Source organism: Ochotona princeps, chromosome 7, assembly GCF_030435755.1.
Source record: "Ochotona princeps isolate mOchPri1 chromosome 7, mOchPri1.hap1, whole genome shotgun sequence".
Classification (NCBI taxonomy): Eukaryota; Metazoa; Chordata; class Mammalia; order Lagomorpha; family Ochotonidae; genus Ochotona; species Ochotona princeps.
Genome location: NC_080838.1, coordinates 31615598 through 31635422, shown reverse-complemented (window position 1 = coordinate 31635422; position 19825 = coordinate 31615598). Strand labels below are relative to the sequence as shown.

The window sequence follows — 19825 nt, the reverse complement described above, 5'->3', positions numbered from 1 at the left end:
GGCCCTTATACCCGTGTGGGAGACCTGCTGGACGCTCCTAGCTCCTGGCTTTGGACTGGCCCAGCCCAGCAATTGCAGTCATTGGAGGAATAAACCAGCAGATGAACAATTTCTCTTTCTCACTCTCTCTCTCATCTTTCTCTCTGTACTTCTGACTTTCATAAATAAATAAATATATTAAAAGTTTTAAGAGAGGAGGCAAATGCTATTTGTGAAGGGCAGAAATTATATGAAGTAACTTTGGTTAGTGTAATGGTCCAGGTTTAGAGGTTCACGGAGCTGAGCTGTGAAATAGATCTTTTCTATTGCTTCTGTAGATATTTATCTAAATGCTAATAAATGAAATACTAATTTTCTGCTCCCATCCCCAACTCTGTCTCTTTGACCCCCAGAAATCATTCCAATCCTTATTCCAAACATCAGGAAAGGAAAAGTGGATGGGAAAAAAGAAATGAGTGACAGCATATGGAGAGACAACAAGAACAGAAGCAGATACCTCGTCAAGGGGTTCTAAGACTCAAAGAATTTTTAAAAGTGAGAAGAATAGGGGAAAAGGCAATAATTAGGGTGCCTCTGGCAAACTCAGGGTGAATTTTCGATAGTTTCACAAGTTGTGTTCTACCATCACCGGTATTCAGTGTCCAGATGGGACTCAGAGCTCTTGTGTCTCACAGTAGGAAATTCTAAGTAGCAGTCACACCACATTCCTCCTCTGAACTTTTATAATATAGCAAAGGTATAGAATATTTGAAGGACCAAAATTATGCTTGACTACTTCTGTTTCTGGAACACCATTAATTCAATGCTAGTAAAAAAATGTACTTTGCAAAATGTCTGGACTTTCTTACAGTAAGAGTTTATTACCAGAACCTCAATATTTTCAGATGAAGTTCTGAAATATTTAAGAAGTTGAAAGCTACTAACTTTATTAATTAAATAGTCAATGTCTCAATTGAATAATCCTCTGCCTGCCTGCTCTGGCATCCCATTAGGCACTGATTGATGTCCCGGCTGTTCTACTTCAGTCTGGGGAAGTAGTGAAGGATGTCCCAAAAGCCTTGAGACCCTGTACCCTTGTGGGAAATCTGGAAGATGTTCTTGCCTCCTGGCTCCTGGCTCCTGATTCCTGGTTTTGGATCGGCTCAGTTCCAACCGTTGAAGTCATTTCGGGAGCAAACAAGTGGACTGGGGATATTTCTCTCTGTCTCTCCTTCTCTCTGTAAATCTGCCTTTCCAATAAAAAATAATCAAATCTTTAAAAAATAAAAACTAACTAACTGGTCAAAAATTATTGAATTCTGTGTCACAAGAATCATGGCTGATGAGTACATATAACTCAAACTAGTTAATCAATTAATTTTTCAATTCTTTAATGTTTCATAATAATCATTGTATGGCGACAGGGTTATCAGACATAACAAGTAGACACTTCATGTAAGTGATTCTTAGTTTGCTTACTTCCATACAAACTAATTTGTACCACTCTTTGTTTTGAGGTTTTTTCTCCTGTGTCTCAGAGACAATTTTCCTAATACCATACAATCTTTTATCTTTGTCTTGATATCTTGATGCTGCGACTGAACTCAGAAACTCTCAAATGTTGAAGCAGAAGTGAGAGGATTTTGTTATGCTGGCCTCTGGATCCAGGATGCTGGGATGTCAGAGAAAAGCCTGGAGTTTAAGGGAGACCGGAGTAAGGAAAGTGAGTGAAGAATTCTCTTATCTATCTATCTATCTATCTATCTATCTATCTATCTATCTATCTTGGTATTGGAAAGGCAGATTATACAGAGAGAAGGAGAAACAGAGAGAAAGATCTTCCATCTGCTGATTCACTCGCAAAATGACCACAATGATCAGAGCTGAGCTGATCTGAAACCAGGAGTCAGGATCTTCTTCTGGGTCTCCCACGTGGGTGCAGGGTCCCAAGGCTTTGGGCCATCCTCCGCTGCTTTCCTAGGCCACAAGCAGGAGGTTTGGTTTTGGAAGTGAAGCAGCCAGGATGCAAACCAACACCCATATGGGATCCTGGTGGATGCAAGATGAGGATTTAGCCTCCAGGTAATTGCGCCAGGCCTTGAATGGAGAATTCTTTCTGACCCTATTCTCGGAGGCCAGCTTAGGGCATTATCACATTTTGTGGGCTTAAAATTGATTCAATCATTACTCTCTTAATCATATATGGGACCTTCCAATCCGCTAGTAAAACCAGAGGCTGATAATCATAAACATCTGACATAGTTTAGTCTAAATACATTACAGTCAATCATAAATGAAGTTTCCCAAATATCCTTCTTTTGGTTAGAGATTGCAGTGACAAAACAGGCATGTGGAAGACACTGTACAGGCATGGGTAAAAGCCTCAGAAAGAAAAGGCAGCAGAAAGAGGAAGCCCAAGCAGCTATCATAATTCTCTAGACCTTAAAGTGCTTTAGAATACGAATGTGCTTGTGAAAATTAAGCGCTTCTCTGTTCCTGTTATAGCAATTCTGTGAATAAAGGAAGGTTCACTGCCAGTTAACAGAGGAGAAATACATAAGCTTACAAAAGGTTAAGATATCGGCCATTCGTCATAGAAACCATCACCATGAGGGCTGCAAGGAGCCCCAATGCAGTCTCATTTATCTGCCACTTGGCTGCTTCTCCATTTCATTTGGGTTTATGATTATGGCATATGATTCATTTGCAAAAGACTATAGCATTTAACTCCGCAGCACACTAAACATGACAGTACAATGTCTGACTAGTAACAATATTCATTGAAGATATAATTTCCAAATAACTTTCTCATTCAACTTTGTATTACATTGAAAATCACATGACATTGACTGTACAGGGGAAAACTGTTACTCAAGAACAATGTTTTCTCTATAGATTGTTTATAAATTTTTCAAAATCTTAAATTTATGTATAATGCCATCTTTCAATGGAAAAGTGATTTTGGGGGTTGACATTTGCATCACAAAATGGTCTTTGACGTTTGTTCAAAATAATTTCCTCTTCGAGTTACAAATGAAAAGCATTAGTTATGAAGATTTTGATGCAGCTAATGTCCACTGCCTAGAGCAGAATTCTCAGACAGTTCAGAACTAAAGAGGGCATGATGTCGTCTGAGATGTTTTTTCTCCTCTGGCTGTTCACAGAGTTTGACTTCAATGTTGCCGTCACTGAAGGCTTCTCCTTTGGTCTCTTCTACTGGGTTCTCTCTTCTGGAAAATTTTGCTTTCTTCTGCATCAGTGTAATTCCTGAATTTCCATGCCTATGTACTGGAGAGAAGGTTTCTTTTACTATGCAATAACAAACCGCAGACAGAAAATTCTTCTTGAAGTTTTCATTCATAAATGCGTAGACAATTGGATTGCAGATGGAGTTGGAAAATCCAATTACTTGCACTATAGCAAAAATCATCTTGATTGTGACATCATCATATTTTTCTTCAAAATTACCTGAAATAAAGAAATACTTCAGAATTAACATTGGTTTTAATGAACATATCATGTAACTTCAGTTTGTTATCTGTTTTTCCCAAAAACTTACACTTACACAAGGGCTTGAAAACATGGAAAGTTCTCAAGAGCATATTGGGGAGGCATTTGATATAAGAACAAAAATAACTTCTGAGATGAGTCTTCAGATTTAGAGAATTTAGCCTTATAAACATAGCCTGGCAGTTATCATGGGCATAGCATTATAACTGGAAACTGCAAACCACAGTTACCTTTCAATGTTCACTTGAATCACAGAAACACAGTCATAATGAGGACCCCAGTAAGTGCTGAGTTACCAGAGAGAAAACATTTCAGGTCAGATTGACATCCAAGCGCATGATTAAATTTATATGATTCAAGTCAGAGTTTTAAATATGGAACACACAAAAAATGTCACAACTCTGTTAATATTTAAATAACTTGGAAAGAACTGGAGTAACCTGGGAGAGAAATCTCAAAGCTTTTCTTTATTCTGTAATTATTAAAGATTTAGTCATACTGTTCATAATTACTTATCCCATCATGAACCAATGTTCTTGAAAACATGAAGGTAACATATTAGGTATCTGGTACTTGATTATCTAAATGAATAGCAACAAGTTCCATTGATTCTAGCAGGAAATGAATCAGAACATCTATCAAGTGAGAATGACAAGTACTCACTGTATTCATTCATCATGTGAACTATGTGGAAAGGTGCCCAGCACACTACAAAGAGAGCCACCACTGTCAACATCATAATGACGGCTCGCTTCTTCTTCCTAGACCCACAAGCAAACATTGTGTTGTTTAAACTGATTGTAAAGTTATTGAATAAACATAGAGCCGATGCTGTTAAACCTAAGTTTTCAAATTTAAAAGTTCATACTAGGTGAGCTGTGGGCTGCTCATCATTTCCCCCCACACCTTACATCATGAGTACTGTAAGGCCGGATTCTCGTTGAGGGTCTGGCACCCCGTAAGATGTTTGGCATGGATGATGGCATTAACTTTCCCAAATGAGCCTTTGGCAGAAGCAAAAACTGAAGCACACACCTAGTTAATATCCTGTAAATTAAGATGGCTTCTAAAACATGTACCTGGAATTTGAATTTGTGGCAGTTGAGTGTCAGTGGCTAAGCTTTATTAGCTCTATTTTGAGGAACATGCATGTCTATGATGGCAAAATAGCAACAATTATGACATGTGAGAAGTCCAAGGTAGAGTTAAAATGTAATCCTCTTCATAAACCTAAATAACATGAATAACCAGACACTTAATTTTATCCAATATTCTTGAAAATTTAAAATGTAGAAAGCATCTACTTGTTTTTCATGGTGTTTTAAGTATATAGCAGTTCATACTCACTTTCTCTTATTTCAAAGTATGATTTTTGAGGGAAACTGCCAACTTGGCAGCTGATCCCAAGATAAACACAGTCCTGTACCCCAGTTCACAAAGAATTTCTTTATACACACTAGACACTAGAGGCCACTGCACACTTAAATAAGATCCCATCACATTATTAGATTTCATCTAGGGTCGTTTTTATCATAGACATTTAGCATAGATTATAAACCACACTATGTTTTAAAATTTTTACTCATCATGATCAGAAAGAAAATAAAATAAGTGTATCAACAATAATAATTTGAAGTAAATGCATCCTCTGACTCCCACAGGATGTTCCTACATATCATCTCATGCATTTTGGCACCATCCCTGTGCGGGAGGAAGTAAGGATGGGTGTGATGCTCCCTGGAATGAGTAATGAAAATGGAAGCTTGGGAACAAGACTGATCTGTATCTCATGGTGATAAGCTGCTGAGAGAACAGTGAGACCACGCCACAGGATTCTGACACTAGCCATAGTGTTTTCTATTATTTCCTATTTACATATAGATGAAAATACAAAAGAGTTGTAAATTCCAAGGAAGTTTCTCTACTTATCACATCCCCTTTGAATTGGGATTGATGATCTTGTTCTTTCTGTCACTAATAAAATGTCAAGAGTTTACAAATGCAATCAGAGTAACTTACGAATGATGTTCTGACTAAATTATACAGTTCTAAAATGCCTTGAAGCCATCTTTCCCAGTTCAACTGAAGAAAACTATTTTGAACAGTGGTGAGTATTCCATTAGACATACCTGGCTATCTTGGACATTTCTTTCCCATGGATGGTTCGAAGCACTGAGCCATCTCCAACTCTTTTTTTAATCCAAAGTTCATAACCAATTTTACTGTACAGGATGAGCATCACCAAAAGAGGTAGGAGGAAGAGAATAACAAGGATAAATGTGGTGTAGATTTTCTGGTGCATGGGGCTGGTCCACTCTTCCAAGCAGCAGATGTGTTCTTTTTCATATAAGAAGTCATACTTAATCTTTATAAAAAGAGTAATTCCATTAAAATCTTGTAAGATCAGTCCCATTCACAATAGTCATAAAAAATAAATATCTTGGAATAAACTTAACCAAGGACATTAGGAATCTATATCATAAAAACTATAAAACCTTAAATAAAGAAATAAAAGAAGTCATCAAAACATGGAAAAATCTGCCACAATCATGGATTTGTAGAATTAATATCATCTAATGTGATCTCAATCAAAATACTTGTGATATGTTCTTATATCTAGAAGAAATGAATCCAAAACTCATGTGTAAGCACAAGAGACCCTGAATAGCTAAAACAATCTTAAACAACAAACACAAAACTGGAGGTATCATAATACCAGGCTTCAGAACAAACCACAGGCAAGTGTAATCAAAACAGACTTAAAATAGAGTAAAAACAAACATGAAGATCAACAGAACAAAACAGAAATCCCAGACATGAACCCACAGAAATACAGCCTGCTAATTTTTGACAAGCAAACATATCAATCTGGGGACAAAGGATGGTCTCTTCTACAAATGGTGCTGGGAAAAAATTTGATCTGTACATGCAGTAGTATTCGATACTTCTCATGATTACCCAATGCCTTGTAACACAGCTGTTATGTCCTATTTTTACAGAATAAGTCAAGGGAAAATGTTTGCATGCGTTCAGTATGGATAGAACACTATTTCAATTACTTTCACTCTGTGGTTGTTTAAATCTATAGCTGTAAAACCTCTGGATGTAAAGGGCCAAGTGTATTTTTAAGGAGATACAAATGTGATTATTCTTTTATGGTGAAATGTGTTTTTCAACTGACTGCTCGAGTTCTTAAGAGTTTTATTCTTTTTCTAATTTAAGTGAAACAAATTCATGAACTGTTCACTTTCATTTTATTTACTTATCTTTATCAACATTTAATTCCAGTAGTCACAAATTTCACTTGGTTGAAAGAACAGAATAATTACTGAAGCATTTATTACACACCTCTTTCAGGTGTTCTGGCTAGTTTAGTGTTAAATGTGATTCAATTATTGAACAGAGAAATTTTGAAGAGGTTTAAGTTTGCTTAAATCAAACAGTATCAAAAGTCCATCATTGGTTGTTACTGGCATTTCATAATGCATGGATCAGATGGCTTAGAAAATGCTAAAAATGAAATTAACATCTTATAAGCTGTGAGATTAATGAGAAATTGTGATTCAAACTTCAGTCAATTTAAAAGTGTTTAGAATGCATTTGTTTTATTGATCTGATTTCTTTTTGGTACAAGTTGAGTATCCTTATTATGAAAATCTGAAATCCAAAGTACTACCAAAACTTTAAATTTTTTAAGTGAAGACATTCAGAGACTATGAATTTTAGAGTATTTTGAATCTCATATTTCTTGGTCATGGATTTTCAATTGATAATGTCCAGATAAATATTCCTGAATTTCAATAGCTCCAAAATCTGATTTATGATTGCAAATATTTTGCTATTTTACAAACAAATGATATTCAATCTGTTTTCCTCATTTATCACTCTGTTGCATGATTTCTAATGTTTAGACTTATTTTCAGATGTTTAAAATAAAAATGATAACAGCAGAAAGTTCCAAAACACTTTATTTCAAAGAAAAAACTAAACATTTAAGGCACATTCAAGTCATTTGTCTTGGTGATAGAAATGAAAATGAATTCATCAAAACCACTATCCTTTTTGTCACTCTGGAGTTTTCCAGATGGCTGCTAAGGTTTTAGTCTCACTGCCCAAAACCTGAACAGTCAATATTTAGTTTTACAACTAATATTTAATTTCAACCAACTGAGGAAAATAAACTTTTTGGTTACTCACTAAAAGAAAGAATGTTACAAATTATGACCTGGGTTTTTCTTGCAACACTACTTTGGTCCAGGCATCATAAACCCATGGTAGGCCTTGCAAATTTTCTCTGATTTGACATATTTTTTTTGGTAGGGAGGGAGGGTTCAAGGCAAATCCTGGCATTAGGAAAAAAAGCATTTTGACAAGAATTGGGAAATTGTAAATTCATATTTTCCCCCTACAGTGAAGGGACAGAAAGTGATGACAATTTTAATATAACCACAGGCTTGCTTCTATCCTGTGAAAATTGTCAAATACATCATTCTGGGTGAGATCCCAGTAAAAACAAAGCAAAGCAACCACTAGTGAACGGTGTGGATGACAGCACACCGCACACCATCCAGGTGAGGAGATAAGGATCTCTGCATGCTCACCTGCGCTCTCTCTAACACTCTGTGTGAAGGTGAAGCTGGCTGTGGGATGCACATTAAGAATTTATCTGATTTGAGCATACAAAATCAGAATTTTTTTTTACAAGAAACAAATCTGATTTGGCTGATCTATGTAAGAGAGAGGATCATCTTCGCCAATTAAGTTATACAGTACACATTTTCTACAGCATATGATATAATTACATCATTTTAAAAAGTCATTGCATTTCTTTTTTACGGGCCAGGAATCGGCCTCACAATTGGAAGCTGGATTGAAGCAATGAAAAGGCTCCATTAATAGGAGCATCCTACAGGAGATGAAGATAGCTTCAACAGAGAGGAGCAGGTGGTTGAAGTTGTGTATGGAATCCAAAATGTCTTCATGAGTAGGCAGCTGCAGAATGGAGCCAGCACTGTCAATGGGTTTATCTTAAAAACGAAAACAAAAACAAACAAACAAACAAAAAACCTCAAGAATAAGTTAGGGGCATGAGCTGCACCCAGAAGGTACTGACTCCAAAGATCCTCTCTTCCTCCTTCTTCCCATTTTCCTCAAGTCTAGGGGAAGAAAGAGGCAGCCAGTTGAGTAGGCATAGAGAAGAGAAGGAAGTCGCAGGAAACGAAAGACACAGGAGGCAAGGAAACAGATCATGATAACCTTGTTCAGGAATCCACACCACAGCAGGGGGAGGGAGAACTTTAAGTGACTGAGTGTATGACTCTATGTGAGTGTGACACTGGACTCGACATTTTAATAACAGAAGTGGTACAGTTCTAGTGACTGAAAGTGACCCCAGGAATTCTGTTATATGAATGACTAGAAGAGTTGCAAAATGTGCTCCAGGTTTCATCACAGTGTTTCATCTTCAGAATTGGGAAGTCCTAAGATGCATTTTTTATAGGTAGCAAGGCATATTAGAAAGTTGCTCTTTTGCTCTCACCTATAAGCTTACAGCTCATTCAGTATGCCAATTTCATTTTTAAAAATTCTAGCTACTTTTAAAATGTACTTTTACCTGACAGCTCACTTTCTGATGAGCACTGAACTGCTAAAAAAAATTGCAAAACATTAAGGATCATTAAGAAAAATCTTCACAGCTTGCAGTTAAATGGGAAAGTGACTTTGTTACTTTTATAAAGTTTTGTTTTAGGCATTCAAGTATTAGTAATATAATACCAATTTAAAACAGGGAAAGTCTCAAAAATTATTGTATTCTACTTGTAAGATCATTATTGAAACAACGGAGGTCATACAATCTTTTTTGTAATGCAGGAAGAAAAATGATTACAATTAAATGTGGAAAAATATTTCAACAATATGGTTATCAATACCAGCCACAGGTCTACCTCAAGTTGTTGTACATGCCACATGGGTGATCCTACGATGATTGCCACCAACCAGACCACACCTGTAAAACAGGAAAATTATTAGCATACAATTCAATAAGTTATATATATATATATATATAGAGAGAGAGATAATTATGTTATATACAAATATATATGTATACACTTATTTCTGTAATAATAAATACTCCTTCTATTCAGTGCATTCTGTCACCTCTTTCTCATGGCAGCACCATGTTTCCTCACAGGCTCTTGATTCCATTCTCTCACCATCTTCAAAACTGTTGCTGGACCTCTAGAACAATGTTTTCAAGCTTAAAACTCTTTCATAATGTTATATGAAAGCTGCCTATTAGATGAAACCAAATCCCTTAGTTTGGTTAGAGGATTCCCTCCACTGTCATTTGCCTCTGTCCTCCCAGAGTTAGTCCTGAGGGCTTTACACCAGTTTTCACTGAGAAATGTTTGGTTCCCTTAACGCACAGCACTGCTTTATACTATTGTACTTTCATTATGCACTGGCCATTCCATGCCTGTTGTCTACCTGTATGCTCATCTTTCAGGAAATGACTAAGAATCGCTTTCTCCAGGAATCCCTTGAAGACAGCACCCTTCCCAAATGAACGGACTGCCTCTTTGTCTCCATGTGCTGAACAGCACAGCAATTTTACTACTCTGGCACATTTTTTCTTAATTTCCTCTGAACTCCTTTGAGGGCAAGGACAATATTATTTATTATTTGTTCTTCAAACAATATTCCAAGGAAAACTCCCAGTTGTGGCAGGAGTACACCCATATGTGTTGAATGACTAAATTTTTGAGCATGACACAGAGGAGCCTAGATCACTTTTTAAAAAAATCCAAAGTAAAGTGACTTTCAGCATCATGATACTGTAATTACTTTCTTATTTGGAAAACAAATACTTACTACTTTAAACACTAGGTGCTCTTTCCAAATTCTGTCCTCTACAAGTTCATTAAAAGCAATTTAACAACAAAAAATGAAATCAAGTTCCAAGAGGCATTTCCCATATGGATCTCTACAAACCAAGAGGAAGACAGAGCCAAGCGCACCCATTTTGATTTAGGGGGAAATTCCTCTGCTTGTTATTTCTATATTGTGTGGGATTACTAAGAAAACAATCATGTTATTTTGGATTTCTAGGACTTTGAGACTCACCTAAAGCAGAATTAATGTGTATCACAAGTACATGAATTGACAGTGCCTAAAAAAAGTCACTATGATCCAGCAATCATGAATCACTGAGAAACAAACCTCTCTCTCTCTCTCTCTCTCTCTCTCTCTCTCTCTCTCTGCCCCCAACCCCATCTCTGTATTGTCATATACAGCCATGCAGATGTTTTTGTGTTTCTAATGACAAGTACACTCTGGAGGAATTGGGTCTAATTGGCCTAGCTCATCGCCAACCATCTTGGGCCCATAACTGCCTGGGGATAGTCTAGAGCTAGAGGAGCATGACTGCACTCTCAGGAAAGACCTCTGGGGACAGGCACTCTCACCTGGAAGGACAAATAGGGACTTGTAGGACTGAATGATATTAATACAAAGATGCCAGGCAACAAAGGACAGAAGGCCTTGAAGGCTTGTTTCACAGCCTTCTTTTCTTTCTGCCACTTTTGTGAGTAGAAATTATCTTGAAAGTCCACTAAAAAATTTGCTTTTAGATGTTGAAACTTTCTCTTCTCTTTTATTTTTTAATAACTCCTTTCCTATGTGCATTCCTTTCTTTAACTACCATCTACAACCACAAGCAATTTTTAGATGCCCTGATGTTAGAAGGATTTCAATTGTTAACAGGACAGAAATCCTTGAATTCTTTGCAGGGAAGATGTGACATAAATTTGAAAATGGCTGACTAACACTAACAATGTCCTCTCCCATTGATTAACCAATTCGCATCAAAGTGTATAAAATGAATTTGGCATTGCAAAGCCTTCAGGGATTCTTTTAGTAACTAAAATCCAATCAATGCTGGCTAAATCTTACAAAATAAATCAATGTTTACTCACTTTTCCTTCAAGTGGGATAGAAAAAAATTACTTTCTTTGATTATTGTATTACTTGTTTTTAATCTTCAAATTTGGTATAACAAATTGAAGCACTGTGGAGCACATTAAGGTTTTTAATGGCTCAATTATAATTACTGAATATAAAATATTTCCATTTTTGTTGTACAAGGCTTTAGGACTTGTTCTTAAAATTTCCATTTTCCATTTTCATCATGGCTTGCCAAATCAGAAGCAAGGCAAGCTGGCAAGCCTCAAATTCCCGAAGCATAATTATGAAGCAGGTGGAATTTATCCTTGTCAAGGATTTTAGAATTCAGTTTACAATGTCCTCAGACACTCTGGCCTTCAGCTCGTGTGCTCTTATAGCCAGGGTCATCTTTGGTCAGAACCTCTATTCTCTGCATTTTTCAAATTACTGTTTCTTATCCCATATCACTGTTCAGCTTGGAATCTCTTGACTGAGGACCATTTGTCAATTTTCATGAATGTTAATGTGCCAATGTCACTGATGGGCTCTCATAGAGTTGCTGAACAGAAGGCTTAAAAATTTAGCACCAACTGAAGAAGTGTATGCAAAATGACACATCTTAGTCAAATAAGCAGAGAACTGAAACCCTCAGTTTATACCCTAATGTCCACACGTCAGACAAAAAGCTACTGTGTTAGGTAATGTGTTGTTTTCTGTGCTCTGTCATGAAGAATGGCATTACTACTGCCACGGGCACAGTGGCCTCACCTAGCATTGTGAAAGCCCTCTGGTTGGTGTACTGCCCCTTCATTTTAAAGGGGTGAACGAGTCCTTGGTGCCTTTCCACAGCGATGCAGGTCATAGTGAGGATTTCAGTCACAATAGCAGTAGACTGGACAAACGGAACCATCTTACAAATGAAGGCACCTGCAGCAAAGAAAGAGGATAATTCATACATTCGGAAGAATAAACTTTCCAGCTAGCTCTGTAATGCTCACAGTTAATAAATTATGAGCCTTTACTCAAAAGTCTATGATTATATTATAACAACAATTGAGAAAAGTTGCATTGGACTACATTTTCTCTAACTGGACTCCACATTTCTAAAAAGTGTGTGTTTGTGCAAAAGAAGACATATTAGGCAAATAATTATCTAGTCTTTGACAATAGGCTTTGAAAATCAATATTACTGTTGCTCAGGAAAAAGAAAAGTAAGCATGAACTGGATGCCTGCTGTCAAAACTGTGAATAAGTTCTTAGTTTTTTTTTCTTGTATTGATAGCCTGTGGAATCATAATGAAAGAATAATTCTGATCAAAGATGCCCAGCTTTCTCTGTGTTTTTAATGCTTCTTTGACTGTCTGAGATTACCTTTATGAATTACAATATTACATTCCTAACTGATTTCACTTACTGTAATGCAAAAATCTCAAACTGTCAGCTATAGAACAAGATTTGGCCTGAAAATATATACCATTTGGTATACATGTGTATACAGATGATATAATAACATTTTCAAAATACTTGAATGTAATATTTTGAATGCTAGGACTATCTATCCAGACCCTTTGTTCACCATTTGGATTTGGAATTACTTCTGGCTGGCATCACCACTCTTGAGTCCATCATGCTCACCACCCCCAGTTAGTCAGAGAATATGAACAACGAGGAGATCTCGCAGGTCATGCACTCCATACTTGCTCCAGAAGCAGAGGTCCTTTCTTCAACCTCGCCCACAAAGGCTTTCCCAAGCTCAAGCACCTCCAAAAGAAATAAATTTCTTGCACATTTCTAGCATGGGCCTTTGCCCTGCTTTTCCTTCTTACTCCAACAAAGAATGCTCTTCTCTAAAATAACACTCTCGCATCCTCAACTGAAATGTTTACTCAAATGTCACCAGATTGGTTATATGTCAGGTTAAAGTTATGTGTCGAGCTGACCAGCTAGCAGGTACTCAGACAGCTGTTAAAATATTCTTTCTGGGTGTGTCTGTGAGGCTGTCTCTGGGAAGCATTAGCCCTCAAATTCACAGACTGAGTAAATAAGTTTGTCTTCACAATGCAGTTGGGCATCAAGCAGTCCAGTGAGGCACACATAGAACAAAAAGCAAAGCAAGTGTGAATTTGCTCTTTGCTTGAACTGGAACGTCGTCTTCTATTCTCAGTCATCAGTGCTTGTGATTCTCAGGTGTTCAGCCTAAAATACGGACTCATATCATTGGTTCCTCCAGTTCTCAGACCTTAGTACTTAAGCTGGGGCTACATCACAGGGATTCTGGAGCCTCCAGCGTGAAGAGAGTAAATTGTTGAATTCTTCAGTCATAAGGCAATTCCTCATCTCTGTATCTCTACATACACACACACACACACACACACACACACACACACACACATATCTATCATCATCTATCTATCTATCTACCTATCTTCTTTTTTTTTTCCTTCAAACTCATGATTATAGGCCCCTTTCAATGAGGCCAACATATTTGGCACCAATATTTGTAACTACAGCCTGTTCCATCCATTCCTTTTTCACTCATAATCTCTCTTTTTCTATTCAGTCTTTACCATGATTGAAAGTGTTCCCAGCTTTAGTAAAAGGTAATCACCCCAATGACAGAGAATTTTGGCAGTTTTCTCCTTTGTTTATACCCAGAAATTAGCATGATACCTAGTAGGTCCTAGATAAATACTAACAGAAACAAGAAGAATGAACGACCAGGAGGCTTTTCATTCATAAAAAACATCATGTTCAACTTTGGAGAGGTCTGGAAATTGTAGAGTAGAAAGTTTGCAATTTCACCTATTTCTGGTTTTGTTTTCAGCAAGTCTCAGAACCGATCAATTACCTTTCCTAAACATCTCCTGCTCATATATGTGAAAGAAATTTTTGTGTTACTGCTCTATTCTTTCCTAGTAGCTTGCTGCCCCTTACTTGATATGCTTTCTCCAACCTACTGTTTCCCTGGACCACAGAGAAGAGAACCCCCATGTTCAAGATGTATTCTAGGTAGGGACTATAGAATTATATTACCTTCTTGAATCTAAAAACATATTTCTTTATTTAAAAATTTAACTTAAAATGTAGATATCTATTTCATTTGCAAGGTATAGAAACAGAGAAGGAAGAGGTGGAGAGCTTTTCCATTTGTTGATTCATTCTCCAAAATTCTGCAATAGCTAGAACGCAGCCAGACTGAAGCCAGGAGGCAAGAACTCATGCTAAATCCTCCTGTGATTGACAAGAACACAACTATTTGAATCATTTTCTGTTACATCCCAGGGTGCAAATTAGGAGACCCAGGAGTTGGAAGCAGCGTCAGGACTGGCTTTTTAAGTTCTATTTTATTTTAAAATTTTATTTATTTGAAAAATAAGGAGCAATTCTTCCTCATAAAGAAGTTTATTACTATTTATTCTTATTATTCATAAAAAAATTTATTAAATCCCTCTTCTGATTTTAAAAAATTGTTATCCTCTGTTAAACATGAATTAGTTTGAAATGAACTATAATAACAGAAAATTGTATTAGCTCAAGATCCTCTTACCTCCTATCCAATTGTTTAAGGGGGAAACCTATGCGGAGATCACTCTAGATTAACTTTGTTCAAGCCCTTTTGGAAGTTCCACATGGCAGCCCAAGATCTTATCTGACTCATTCCCATACCCTGCTACATTTTGCCAGATTTCACCTCTGTTCAAAGATAAGGCTCTTTCTTGTTTAGAAGCTTTTTTTTTTTTCTTTTTTTTTTTTACTGTTGGAAACGATCTGTGCTACTGATACAAAATAAAACTGCTCCAACATCACTTTCAAAATCAGTATACCAATCAATATTCACTAAAGACACTTGTTTCTTCACCCTAGTAATTTAAAAACTCAAATCCAAATCACTGAGCTTCGTCATCTCCAAGACAAGGATACGGAAGCAATCTTCCTTCATAGATAACCATTACAAACTTAGGACACTTCTCTGGTTCTTTGGCCAGTGCCACATCAGTTCCATCTTCACCTTTCCATCTCATGAGGATTATTAATTCTCTACTGCTGTCTGGGACACAAAGTATTTGATATGAATCAAGCCCTCCGGCAAAGCCTGATAGTTTATCAGCAGTAGAGCCTTTCTTTGATTTATAAGATCCGCTTTCAGAAAAAGATCTTCTTTTTACACTAGCTTTCTCCTTGTCAACTTTTTGAGAAATGATTCTATTTATTCAGTGTAAATCTTCAGGTTTACTTCAGTGTAAGTCTTCTTCAGGTTTCTAGGGATTCTTGATGCCTGGAAGGCCTTTCTTCTTCAGAAAATATTCATCATTCCCACTCTGCACACATCAGTCCAGTAATTTTTCCACCATGAATTCTTCAGGTTCTGCCTCTTTGATGTTTTCATCCTTGCTATTGTGTATCATTGGTAGGTATTTTTGCTGCAATTCACTACCTTCAAACTGTTTGGCAGGTCTGTCCCCTTTGTTTAGAAAGATAGCCGTGATAACAAGTGACAGAATTTACTTTCAATGCCAGTAATCTCACTGTATTTGGATATCTGTTATACTGTGAATGAATTAGCTAGCTTCAATTCCTGTTTTAGGTGGAATTCTTGAGTAAATAAATATGTGAGTAAATTGCTATTGTGTATACTCTCACAGGTTCTCTTGCAAATTTGGTCAGATTTTTCCATTCTTCCAACCAAATTACTTATAAAAGGATAAACTGTCCCAAGGCTAAAGGAATATGGCAAAAAAACTTGTCATGATACAGACATGCATCCAATATCAATGTATTTTAAGTATGACTATCAAGATAAATGATTTTTGTGGCAGTATTCACTATAGTGTGTGTATATATATATCATTATATGTATTTTATATATATATCATTATAATCTTGTCCCTCTTACATTTATTATGCCTGTGACAATAGCACAATTCACTCATTAACTGCTTCCCAGACACCAAGATATACTCTGATCTTGACTCATCTCAGTTGGATAATAGAAGTAATAATATCCGCCTGTCACAGGTTTGATATGTTTTGTAAAATGACAAAAACACCTGCTATAGGATGGGCTCTCGCATAAATGGCAGCTCTCTCATCACCAGGCAGCCTAACAAAAGAACTGAGGTAAGTTTATTGCACACAGGCTAACATGTTCCCTGTGACTAATCTGAGCATTAAGGGACATCTGATTTAATTGCCTTAATTTCAAGATAAAGACCTTGCAGTTCAAAGGCGTTAGATCGCACAGTCAGGTCTGCACAACCATGAACTGACAGGAGGAGTGCCAGAGGCCAAGCTGTCTGATTTCAGTCCTCTCCATTACTCACTCTCACTTAACCTAATGCACCCATGCTACAAGGGAGCTTTCTTGTCTACAAGGTCACAGACCATCTGTTTAGTTACTCACTTCAGAATTGTTGGCCAACCTGCAGTTCTATCATCCGTCATCTTACCTGCACAGAAAATCCAGACATTTGCCCAACTTGTTATTTCTAACATCTCCAACCAACTTTAGATAATTACTGGCAGTGTTTCCTTGATCAGATATCCAAGTTCCTTAAATGTTCTAGAATGTGATTTATCTGCAGTGAACAGCTGAGTTCCCAGAAACTTAAGCAGATGCCTTTTTATTATCGACTCTTTACGTTTCTTGGATATTCCCTTGTGTGCCAACCATCTTAGCGATAATGAGTATGTTTACCAAATTTGAATCTATTCACATCCCCTCAACCACATCTGGTCAGTGGGAGAGTTGATACATGAAATACAGACAAAACTGAAATTGTTATACAAGCCATGACTAATGCTCTGTCAGGGTACTTAGACATATCTATACAAAATGGAATTAAAATATAGGTTTATTTTGTTGCAAACATTTTAAAATGCATGGCTTTTTCATAAAATATATTTTACTTTGAATTTTTGAAAAATAAAAAATAAAAAAATAAAAAATAAAAAAAAATAAAAAAATTTTGAAAAATAAAAAATTAAAATAATAGAAAAAAACAAAGCTAAAATAAAATCATCAAAATTTTGATGAGGATATATTTCTTAAATTCTTGGATGTTACTTTCCCCTTTTGACAAAACTCCCATTATTTCTATATTATATATAATTTATACTAAAACTTTATTCATTAATCAATACCAAATTATTTAATCAGTCCCTATTGTATAATGATACTTCCTCTTTGTTTCTTTTTTTTTGGCTAACTTCCTCCCCTATACATTCTTTAAGAAAGATTTATTTGTTTTTATTGCAAAGTCAGATATACAGAGAGGAGGAGGGACAGAGAGGAAGATCTTCCATACACGGGTTCACTCCGCAAGTGGCTACAACAGCAGAGCTGAGATGATCTGGAGCCAGGAGCCAGGAGCTTTCTCTTGGTCTCCCACGCAGGTGCAGTGTCCCAAGGCCTTGGGCGATCCTCTACTGCTCTTCCAGACCACAGGCAGGGAGCCAGATGGGAGGCAGAGCCTCTGGGTCACGAACTGACACCCATATGGGATCCCTGTGTGTGTAAGGCAAGAACTTTAGCTACTGGGCTATCGCATCCGGCCCTCCCCTAAACTTCTTAAAGTGATACTTTGATATTTGTTCTTTCAAGAATGACAGATTTTCCATTTATTCTATGATCATATAACATTTTCTTCACTTGGCTTACATTTTAACTATAAAAGATTGGAACTATAAGCAACATTTTCATCACCATGATTATAAATTACAACACCAATAGTTTTCTTTCTAAATACATTTCCTTTTCATTGATTTCATAGACAAGATCCTACTAATTTACCTGATACTCTAAGCTGTATCATTTTAATATGCTTATTCTGTTCAATATGACTTCTATATTTTTGTTTAAATTTGGGTTGCATTTCTTCCAGCTGAAAGCAGCATACTTTCTACATGATGGTATAGTAGTTTAGAGTATGAGCGCTCAAAATGGGGTGTTTGGCTTTGAGTCTTGGATCCATGCATCATTTGCTAATTGTGTGACAGAAAGTAAATCACCTTTCTTTAGTATGTCTCCAGTTTCCTCAACAATAGAATACAGATGTCAACAACCTGCTCCATAAATAAACGAGACCAATCAGTGTGTTTAGGACAGTGCCTACTATGGGAAAATCCACTCATTATTGTTAGCTATTCTATCATCTTCATCTTGACTATTACATTTCAACTTTAATGTGAAATACTGTTATGAATTGAATGGGACTTGGCTTGCCAAACTCATGCAGACATTGAAACTCCAACATCTTGTGCCAACAGTCTATGAATTAATGGCAACCGTGAATAGAATTGAATTGTGGACCTGATCATACTAGGCTTCTAGGAGGTGGATCCTGGAGTGAGTATGATACTGGGGCTTGCTTGCCCTTGGATGAGAGTTAGCCACAAGTGCTCCCCATGTCTCTCTTCTTCCTGGCTCTTGGTGGCTTCCTTCTTCTGCATCTGTTTTACTGTGGCCAGTTCCCAGCAGAAATCATTAATGGGGCCACTGTTTGCACTGTGAGCCTGCAAACTGTAAACCAAAGCAAGCAATTTCCATCCCAGGAAACTCATCAGTATTGAACATAGTGGAAAGCTACTATCCATGCATACAGCTTGCAATTAATCCCACTATGTCTCCTTTGAGAAGATCACTAACTCCCAATTTGGATAAATTCAGTGTGTGTTTTGCATTTAGTGCCTGCCTGACAGCTACATGATTTAAATACATTTGCAATGAACTTCTCCGATATTTCCCTAATTTCATGTCTTGTATTTCTCAGTTTACTTTTATGCTACGTATGCATTTCATTACCATCTTTAAAATTTTAAAAATTGTCTTAGTTCACTTCCAGCATCCACTATTAGTGCTAACATGAGTATACTGTCCAACTGATAGTTGCTCTCTTAAAAATAAACTCATTTATCATTTGGGATTGTCTACTGATTTCTTTGTAACTGGAATCTAGACATGGCATGAGACTGTGTTCAGATATATGTCCTTTTTTACTCTTACAGCTTCTTTGCATGCCTTTTCAATTTGGAGACTTCTCACTCCTCAATCTCCGTAATTTTCTTTATCTTTTTAGAAACTTCTACTAATTAAATGTTGTGATTCTTGGATTGTTCACCTAAGATAACACTTCTTCTTTATTATTACTTTTTTGATGGCATAAAATTTTTTATCCAGCAACACAGAGACTTTCTTTTCATATTTTCCAATAGTTCTAATTTGTGTATGATTTGAACAACCATATTTTTACTTTGAAAGTTTTTTCTTAATATTAACCTGTGAATATTAAGCTGGAGCAGGAGGACAGGAGGAGGCTCTTGGATCCTCACCAAGGACTATCAGTATGGGCACCAAGGGCTATATCCCAACTGCCAAGGAGACCACAGGGAATTG

General features: G+C 36.7%; 1 protein-coding gene across 1 annotated transcript in view; it reads right to left on the bottom strand.

Moving 5' to 3' along the window:
* Nucleotides 1-3046: 3046 nt before the first annotated feature.
* Nucleotides 3047-19825, bottom strand: part of QRFPR (pyroglutamylated RFamide peptide receptor) — a 35417-nt gene continuing 18638 nt past the window's right edge. Inside the window, exons 2-6 of the mRNA XM_004594535.2 lie at nt 12202-12360; nt 9435-9496; nt 5619-5854; nt 4153-4250; nt 3047-3447 (exon numbers count right to left, since the gene is read on the bottom strand). Of these exons, the coding sequence (XP_004594592.2) occupies nt 3047-3447; nt 4153-4250; nt 5619-5854; nt 9435-9496; nt 12202-12360 (956 nt within the window). The remainder of the gene's footprint in view (nt 3448-4152; nt 4251-5618; nt 5855-9434; nt 9497-12201; nt 12361-19825) is intronic.